The sequence below is a fragment of the Peromyscus eremicus genome, chromosome 11 (genome assembly GCF_949786415.1).
Source record: "Peromyscus eremicus chromosome 11, PerEre_H2_v1, whole genome shotgun sequence".
Taxonomy (NCBI): Eukaryota; Metazoa; Chordata; class Mammalia; order Rodentia; family Cricetidae; genus Peromyscus; species Peromyscus eremicus.
In genome coordinates this window covers 52026389-52036599 of record NC_081427.1, presented here as the reverse complement: position 1 = coordinate 52036599, position 10211 = coordinate 52026389, and the positions used below count along the sequence as shown (strand labels likewise).

General features: G+C 44.3%; 1 protein-coding gene across 1 annotated transcript in view; it reads right to left on the bottom strand.

Annotated features, from left to right (window-relative positions):
- Positions 1-3820: 3820 nt before the first annotated feature.
- Rad17 (RAD17 checkpoint clamp loader component) overlaps positions 3821-10211 on the bottom strand; it is a 32175-nt gene continuing 25784 nt past the window's right edge. The window contains exons 15-17 of the mRNA XM_059276225.1: positions 8326-8446; positions 5513-5570; positions 3821-4573 (exon numbers count right to left, since the gene is read on the bottom strand). Coding sequence (XP_059132208.1) covers positions 4300-4573; positions 5513-5570; positions 8326-8446 — 453 coding nt within the window. The 3' untranslated portion in view covers positions 3821-4299. The remainder of the gene's footprint in view (positions 4574-5512; positions 5571-8325; positions 8447-10211) is intronic.

Here is a 10211-nt window from a genome sequence, read left to right as displayed (position 1 = left end):
CACTGGCTGCTCTTCTGGAGGACCTGGGTTCAATTCTCAGCACACACACATGGGGGCTCAGACTCAGCTATGACCCAAGTCCCAAGGGGTATGACGCCATCTTCTGGCCTCAGGGGGGACTGCGTCCATATGGTGCACTGACGTACAGCCATCAAAACACCCATCCTACAAAATAATAAAATAAACAAGTGAAAAAGTTAGCTGAGAGGGCTTGCTTCTTCCCTCCTAAAATATTAACATTCGGCACCAGATTTTAGAAACTGAGTTCTCAGAGGTAAAAACATCAAAGGCCGTGGGTCCCCAGAAGTGTAAGACAGCAGCAGCCCTAACTATGAATATCACCGTTCCCAGAGCAGTTACCTAAAGGCAATTTGCTGTTACCATGGACAACGAAAGCATCTTAGGAGGAATTTAATATACCTGAGAAAATTATTGAAAGCACTTTGACTAAGCCCATTGCCTTCCTTGATGAAAGCAATGACCTAAATATGTGCAGAATAAGGGAAAAAACAAAAACAAAAACACTTGCTGCTGAAATACTAGATTTGAGGCACATTGAATTTCTGCCTTTAACTGTTTATGCCTTTTCATTGGATATTCAACTAGACATATGGTACTACACTTGAAATTATGACAAAATAAAATGTGTGCTCTCATCTTTCAGGTGTTGAACAATTTGGAAATCCTAAGGCATTGTTTTACTTTGTAAAATAGAGACCCCCTTAGTCAACGAAGATCACCTCAGGCACACTGAGGTTTTATTTAATGTCCCTGGTTTTTATGCAACTTGAAGTCCAACTGTGGGCGGCAGGTGGTAAGTGAAATGCATGATGCACCAAGGATCGATGTTTTCAGGGGGGAGCAGGGAGTGCATCGCAGGCAGGGTGTTGTTTTAGGATGGCCAGGGAAGTCTTCTGGAGAAAGTGGCGAATATGGAAAAGAGAGAAAGAGGAAAGCAAACAGATGCCTCCAAGGACTGCTCCAGGGAAGTGAAACAGCTACAGTTGGAAGTCCCCAAAGCCCTCTGGGACTGCCTTACATGCTACGGGATGCCAGATCAGAGACACAGCAGAATGAGACACATGGTAGAACCGAGGCAACCAATTCACGTAAGACCTTAAATCCACTGGCTATTCATGAGTGGTAAGAAGCCATCAGAGGATTCCGACCTGAAGAGTGACATGATCCAATCTCTTTGGATCTGGTGTTTAGAGTTCCATCCAGAGGGGAAGGCTAAGATAAAGAGGCTGCTGATAAGATCCAAAGCATCATGGTGAGAGCCATGGAGACAGCGAGGCCTTGCATTCTAGACACAGGGAACGTAAAATACGCAGTGACAGAAGAATTTAAACACAATCGAAAGTGGAAAGGGTAGTATTCGGAACCCTTCTTGCACCAAGCAGATCAGCTCCAACAACTACTCATCTAGACCAGTCCATCCTATCCACTTCTCTTTCCCTGTCCTCTTCCTCCTCTGTCAGGAGAGATTACTTAGAAGCAAGTGCCAGAGGGTCTGGAGAAATGGCTCAGTAGTTAAAAACAATGGGTGCTCTTCCAGAGGACCTGGGTTCAATTCCCAGCACTCACATGGAGGCTCACAACCAAGGGTAACTCCAGTTCCACTGGGTCTAACACACTCTTCAGCCTCCAAGGGCACTGAATACATATGGTACAGACACACATGCAGGCAAAACACTCACCTACAAATTAAAATAATTGGCTTAAAAAAAAAGAAGCAGATGCCAGATGTCTATCTGATCACTTTATGGTAAACTCATTTCTCCACCCTCAGAGAATAGATTTCACATGAGTTTCAGCAGCATCTTAGGAATCCAGGTGGAGATTCAGTCGGTCTGGAGGGTAGGTACTGCCACCAGACCAGACACAGCCACCCAACAGATGGAGCACAGTGGGAGGAGTCCAAGAAGGAACTTCAGGGGCCTCCAATAAGGCACTCCGAGCCTGGAGAATTAGTGTGGACCGCACAAACCAGAAGCTCTCTGAGTGACACCTGTCTTAGGGTTTCTATTGCTGTGATTAAAACACCACGGCCATAACTTGGGGAGGAGAGGGTTTACTTCAGCTTACAACACTCAGATCACACTCTATTGCTGAGGGAAGTCAGGGCAGGAACCTGGAGGCGGGAGCTAACACAGAGGCCATGGAGATGAGCTGTTTACTGGCTTTCTCCTCTTGGCTTGCTCAGTTTGTTTTTTCATAGCATCCAGGCCCACCAGCCCAGAGATGACACTACCCATAGTGAGCTGGGCCCTCCAACATCCATCATTAATCAAGAAGATGCACCAGAGGCTTGCCACAGGCCAACCTATCGGGGACATTTTCTCAACTGTGACTCCCTCTTCTAAAGGACTCTAACTTGTGTCAAGTTGACATAAAACCAGCCAGCACAACAGCACTTACTTCTGTCCTTCCGTCTTTATGTCCTAAAAAGTTTACATTCAACATATGCCTAAGAATGTAGAAGCAAAGCCCACCAGTGGTGAAGGCCTTTAATCCCAGCACTTGGGAGGCAGAGGCAGGTGGACTTCTGAGTTTGAGGCCAGCCTGGTCTGCAGAGCGAGTTCCAGGACAGCCAGGGCTACACAGAGAAACCCTGTCTCAAACAAACCAAACTAATAAAAAGTAGAAGCAAAAGCGCAACAAGCAAGCTGAACGAGGTTTGAAGTGTCTAGGGTATATATGGTTTACAGGGCACCCTGCTTGTTAATTTAACTCCTTGCTAAAAGTATGACTCACTGTAGCGGACTCAACTCATCTTCACCTGTGAGTTACATCACTTTTATTATTTAAATTAAAAAACAATTTAAATGTGTCGACTAGAAGAGCAAACTGTGTTATCTCAACAAGGAATGATCCGTGGTATTTTACCACGTCTTAAATATATAGATACCCCTGACATCTTACGGGTTGCCCCAGAGCCCCCTAGGTGGTTGAGATCGCAGGTCTTTGTTTAGTTGGGGCCCAGAGACTTTGGAATGTCACCGCGGTGGCCCGAAAAATGGTTCCCCGAGCGTCACAGGAATCAAGCCTGATTACCTTTACACACGCACAATCGCCCCTAAAAGTTTTGCCGCCTCCGGAAGGTGGACTGCCCCAGGATTTGGGGTCGGGGAGCAGCGGAGCCGCAGCTGCCTGCGGACAGACACCCAGCGTTCTCGCGGGGCTCCCCCATGCAGCCTCCCGGCTCCGCGGCCGTACCCACCGGTGCGCGTCCCGCCTTCGCCTTCTTCTCTGGAAAATCCACTCTGGCTTCCGCCCCAAGGTGGCCGTTGTCCCGGTCAGGGCGGCCGGGAAAGTGGCGAGGGCGGCGCCACCCGGCGCCCGGAAGGAGGCAGGCGGCGGTCCAGCCGGCCGCACCTGTCGCTGCAGCGAAACCCTCCCGCGCCGCCCCCGGAGCGCGCGCCCATGTGCTCCGGCTTCAGCCCGGCCGCGGGGCGGAGGCGGCTCCGGGGATGTGTGCCCGGGGCCACAGGCCCTCCCCGCGGGCCCGGCGTCCCATCGCCGACCCACTCACCTGGCCGGAAGAGCGCGCCTCCCCTCCGCGGGCACCGAAACTGGGATCGGGCTCGTGGGGCGTGGTCGAGCATAGCGCCCCGCCCGGCCGCCCCGGCCCCTCCTGCCGGCCTCACCCCAGTACCGGCCTCACCCCCGCAGGTACCCAGCCCGCCCAGCGCCTGCCAGGAAAGGGCAGTGTAAGGTGCTACCCGCCCCTGTCCATCTTTAGAACATTTGTTCTACTTTGCCTGAACCCAAGGAGACAGTGCATGGTAGGCAACGTTAAAAGATAAGAAAAACAAGGTGAAATCCAACATTTTAATTTTGATATAAATTATGTAAATACTTTCCAGAAGTATCTAAAATATTCCACTGTACAACATACCAAAATGGTATCTGAGAAGCTAGATGCAAACTGTAAATAAGGCACAAAGTTGATTTTTGCATCCTAAAGTGTTTTATAAATCACATTTACAACACCCCATAAAGTCTGTATATTCTGGATTACTCCTTCACATTTTCTGATATTTGAGCATGACATTCAAAAACATACTTTACACGTGACCTCTCCTCCCAAAACCATTCACAAGACTAAATAAATACTAAGTACTGAGTACTTGAGACCTGCTTTACTTCAAGAAGACAGAAGGCAGCTGCTCGTAAGGAATACTCTAAGAGCTGAGCAATCAGCAAACTGCTTGTCATTCACCAGCAGCGTGTTAATGCTGTTCAAGTACCACTGACTAAGTCTCTCAAGTAGCAATTTGATTGGCAGGCTCTTTTCTATGTCTCATCACTGTCGTAGTCCTCTATTATTATGTCTTCTTCCTTTTCTTCCTCCATGTCCACTTTGGAGGAAAAGGGCTGAGGCTGGCTGGCAGGCAGGTCACTCCCACTGTTCTGACTCAAAGGAAGAGACCAGGGTTCTAGGTCAGCAGTCTGAGAGGGTTCACCCTGAGCTTCCTGTGCAGGCTGTCCTCCATTACGCTGGAATTCGTCCCCGCTGTCAGGGTCTATCAGCCCAAATTCTCGGTCAGTCAGGGCTTCCATTTTCAACCTGTCAGATTCATAGCGCAGACATCAATATAACCAAACAGGAGATTCCTTTACATTGCAACCTAAGTGGTCTTTCCACTTACACAAAATGCAAGGTGAATGAGCAACTGTGACTAAATCCTACTGCTGGGGGTTAATGTCTCCAGCAGAATTCCTACGTACTAACATTTATATATACATTAAAAATGAGCAGAAAAGAGAAATCTCAGGAAACATGAATGGCACTACATAAACTGTTCAGCCTAATTTGTAATTTTAAAAATAGAAACTAAAGCTGGGCATGGTGCTCACACCTTAAATCCTAGCACTCAGGAGGCAAAGGCAGACACTGGATCTCTGAGTTCCAGGCCAGCCAAAACTACATAAAGACACCCTATCTCCAAAGAAGAAACTAAACCAAAAGACTGAACTTCAGCCAGGTGGAGGTACAGCCTGTGCCAGCACTTGGGAAGCTATGACAAGAGAATGAGGAGTCTGAGTCCAGCCTCGGTTACCCAGTAAGACCCCACCTCAAGACAACAAAGCTATAATACCTTTCTTATTATTTTTATTTCCTATTGTTAGCTTCCAGAAATTGGAAAAGGATACTTTACACTTTTTATTTTCATTTTGTGTTTATAAGGAAGTCAGATACCTAGCCGAAGTTACAGGCAGTTTTGAGCTGAACCATCATCTCTCTAGCCCTGGCTCTTTTTTCTTTTTTTTTTAATTTTATTTGAGTTAGGGTCTATCTTCAAAGCCATGACTATGTAGCCCAGGCTGGCCTTGAACTCACAGAGGTCCGCCTGCCTCTGTCTTCCAAGTGCTGGGATTAAAGGCGTGCTCCACCATGTCTCCAGCTGCTTTGTATCTTATGGACAACATTTACTGACTGTATGCTGAACACATTCAGTAGACATTTCAGTAAGAAGTTCTTTTAGAATTAAGGTGACTAGCTTACCTTCCAAAGTTTCGCTTCAAAGGAAGTCTTCCAATATCTTGGATAAAAGAAATCTGAGCTGAAAAGACATTTTAACAAAGTTTTAAATGCCATCATTTAAAAATTTACTTTTGATGGGCTTTTATTTTTATTTTAAAAAGGCATGTTTGAATATTCATGTTTATAACAGAATGTACTGATGATATAAGCTGAGTATCCCTGTGTTATTAATGTGCACATACATACATGTAGATAAAACATTTATACTCATAAAAACAAAAAGATAGATATACATATATTGAATAAGCATATGTAGTAGGGCTGGGAAGAAAACTCAGTTGATAATGTGTTTGCATTGCAATCATTAATGCCTGCGTTCAACCCTAAGAATTTATATTTTAAAAAAGGCACATGTAGCCAGGCATATGCACCATGGTGGCGCACGCCTTTAATCCCAGTACTTGGGAGGCAGAGGCAGGCAGATATCTGAGTTCAAGGACATGCTGGTCTACAGAATGAGTAACAGGACAGCCAAGCCTACACAGAGAAACCCTGTCTTGAAAAACCAAAAAAAAAAAAAAAAAAACAAAAAACAAAAAACAAAAAAAAACAAAAAAAAAAAACAAGGGAAGAAAGAAAGACAGTAGCTGAGGAACACTACCTGAGGTTGTCGTCTGACTTCTATGTGCACATGCACACACTGACACACACACACACACACACACACACACACACACACACAAAGTACATTATGTATATACAGATTACATAAGCAAATATATTTAGAAAAATGGCAGGTAATTTCATTGTTCAAAGGGGGAGGTACGTGTGGGATTATTTCAGGGGTGCAGCACTGTCTTGGCTTGCACAAGGCAGGCCCTCAATTTGATTCCTGCCCTCCAGCCCCACACAACAGTAACGACCACACAGACGAAGCACAGCTATGGCAAGGAAAAAGGCTGGAATAAACGCTGTGGGGCTAGGTAGAAACTCAATGTTCTATTATGGACTTACGTTATATACACAAACAAACTGTCTAGCTCTGTTTTACTGACAAAGCTTAGAAGTAACACTGGGATTCCAGAGTGGCTCAGCTGCTAAGTATGTTTGCAGCAGATGACCCAAATTGGGTTCCCAACATCAGGCAGCTCACAGTCATCCTTAACTCCAGCTCTAGAGGATTCAACACCCTTTCTGCCCTCTGCTTCCATCTGCACCCATGTGCACATACCCACACACAGACACACACATATAATTAAAAAAAAAAAAAAAACAGTAATAAAAAGAAGTAAAGGGTTGGGGATTTAGCTCAGTAGTAGAGTGCAATGCCCTGGGTTCGATCCTCAGCTCAAAAAAAAAGAAAAAAAAAAAAAAGTAAAAACACAGCTTAAAGCAGTATCAACTAGTCAAATGTGAACAATCTGAGATCAAAATAAATGATAGGAGTTACAACTGAAGAACCAAGATTCCAGAATCTTTATCAATATACACCAAAAATTAAAACAAATGAGAAAGAATCAAAGCTGTTCCTCACAGTACAATTTACAGACAAAAACCTAGAAAGAATGAAAACCAGTTGTCAACCCCTATGGATTAAAGCATGGTCGGTGTGGATGCTGTACTAACAGGTAACAATCATGGTCGGTATGGATGTTGTAACTAACAGGTAACAATCATGGTCGGTATGGATGCTGTAACTAACAGGTAACAATCATGGTCGGTATGGATGCTGTAACTAACAGGTAACAATCATGGTAGGTGTGGATGTTGTAACTAACAGGTAACAATCATGGTCGGTGTGGATGCTGTAACTAACAGGTAACAATCATGGTCGGTGTGGATGCTGTAACTAACAGGTAACAATCATGGTCGGTGTGGATGCTGTACTAACAGGTAACAATCATGGTCGGTGTGGATGTTGTAACTAACAGGTAACAATCATGGTCGGTGTGGATGCTGTACTAACAGGTAACAATCATGGTCGGTGTGGATGTTGTAACTAACAGGTAACAATCATGGTCAGTGTGGATGCTGTACTAACAGGTAACAATCATGGTCGGTGTGGATGCTGTACTAACAGGTAACAATCATGGTCGGTGTGGATGCTGTACTAACAGGTAACAATCATGGTCGGTGTGGATGTTGTAACTAACAGGTAACAATCATGGTCGGTGTGGATGTTGTAACTAACAGGTAACAATCATGGTCGGTGTGGATGCTGTACTAACAGGTAACAATCATGGTCGGTGTGGATGTTGTAACTAACAGGTAACAATCATGGTCGGTGTGGATGTTGTAACTAACAGGTAACAATCATGGTCGGTGTGGATGCTGTACTAACAGGTAACAATCATGGTCGGTGTGGATGCTGTAACTAACAGGTAACAATCATGGTCAGTGTGGATGCTGTACTAACAGGTAACAATCATGGTCGGTGTGGATGTTGTAACTAACAGGTAACAACCATGGTCGGTGTGGATGTTGTAACTAACAGGTAACAACCATGGTCGGTGTGGATGTTGTAACTAACAGGTAACAACCATGGTCGCTGTGGATGCTGTAACTAACAGGTAACAATCATGGTCGGTGTGGATGTTGTAACTAACAGGTAACAACCATGGTCGGTGTGGATGTTGTAACTAACAGGTAACAACCATGGTCGCTGTGGATGCTGTAACTAACAGGTAACAATCATGGTCGGTGTGGATGCTGTACTAACAGGTAACAATCATGGTCGGTGTGGATGCTGTACTAACAGGTAACAATCATGGTAGGTGTGGATGCTGTAACTAACAAGTAACAAACACTCCTCAGTAGTAAAGAAAGCACTTTACCTTTGTTTCGCATTGGAATGGTCAGCAGCGCAAGATACGGCAAGAGCTGAGTCTGAAGACACAAAGCTGGAAGGCAGAAGTCGAAAAAGAGTGCTTTTGCTGCGAGGCAATTTTCCCGATACTGTATGGGAAAAGACAACAAAAGAAAAATAAAATTCTAAGAGGTTATATGTGTGGCATGGCGGTACATCCGTTAATCCCAGCACTCAAGAGGCAAAGGCAGACAGATGTTTGTAAGTTTGAGGCCAGCTTGGTCTTCATAACAAGTTCCAGGCCAGCCAGGGCTACATAATGAAATCCTGTTTCAAACAAATGCCAATTCTAACTGTATATAAATTTATTAATACTTTGGGTGTGGTTAATTTTGGTGTGATATTTTTATTTATTAGTAAGTTTATTAATAATAAAGTTTAATAAAAATTAAAAACCAAATCCCCCAAATGAAAAATGGTTATGAATTCATAGATAAAGTTTATTATACCACAAAGACTATGAGTTTATGTACTATAAAGATACTTTTTTCTTTTTAATGTAACCAGGCTGTCCTCCACCTTGCAATCCTCCTATTCTACCTTCTGAGTGTATAAATACACTTTAAAGCTACTGGGGCTAGAGAGATGTAAAGGGGTTTGCTGCCAAGCCTGTGTCCTGAACTGAATCCCCGGACACACATGGTGGAAGGAGACTCTCTCAAGTTGTCCCTTCACCTCTCTGTTCTTCTCCCCCAGAACGCGCGCGTGCACACGCACACACATAATATAATTGAAAAAGAAGTCATTTAACTAGTAATTCATAATCGTCCTAGCGTCACCTAACACTATCAGGTTACACCGCAGCAGCCTCACACATGTGCACTGACCAGGTGTTTTTATGGTATAGAGTCCTTGCCCAATGTTCGGCCTATATATACGATTGGACCTGTTTGAAGAGAACACCTATGACGGTTACACAATGGTAAAACGCTCAATAAGTTCTCAGGTTGTGTCTCTGTCCCAAGTAATGTGTGACAGTGCATTCCTATAACTAGGGCAATCTTGGGGTAGTGCAACAAACTTCAAATTCACTGCTCCTTACTAAAATTTGTATCCTAAGGTTGAATTATTTCCTTTAGCTAACCTTAGGTTTTTGACATGGGGTCTCCTCAGAGACTTCAGGCCAGTACTCAAACCTGTAACAATTTTGCCCCAGCTTCTCCAATGCTGGAATAATAAGTAAAAGTGACCACACTGAACACTAGATTATTTCTGTGTGTGTGTGTGTGTGTGTGTGTGTGTGTGTGTATGTGTGTGTGTGTGTGTGTGGTTTCTGTTTGTTTGTTTTATAGGTAGTGTTTCTCCATGTAACCCTGGCTGTCTTATCCTTGATCTTGCTCTGTAGCCCAGGCTGTCCCTGAACTCAGAGATCCACCTGGCTCTGCCTCCCCAGTGCTGGAATTAAAGGAGTGCGCCACCACCACCCAGCTCTATTATTTCTTAATTCTAAAAAAACTGTGGGGTTTAGGAGCTATCTTATTAAGAAGGAAACTTTATTTTTTTTTTTTAAGTTGTTTAAAAAAAATAAGCTTAGGGGGCTGGAGAGATGGCTCAGAGGTTAAGAGCACTGACTGGCTGCTCTTCCAGAGGTCCTGAGTTCAATTTCCAGCAACCACATGGTGGCTCACAACCATCTGTAATGAGATCTGGCGCCCTCTTCTGGCCTGCAGGTATACATGCAGACAGAACACTGTATACATAATAAATAAATAAATCTTTAAAAAAAAAAATAAGCTTCGCAAGGCAGTACAGGGTAGAAGGATCAGGAGTTCAGGGACAGCCAAAGATAAACAAGACTTACTTCAAAACCAAACCAAACAAACCAAACTCCAGCTTTGAGACATAACGCATATG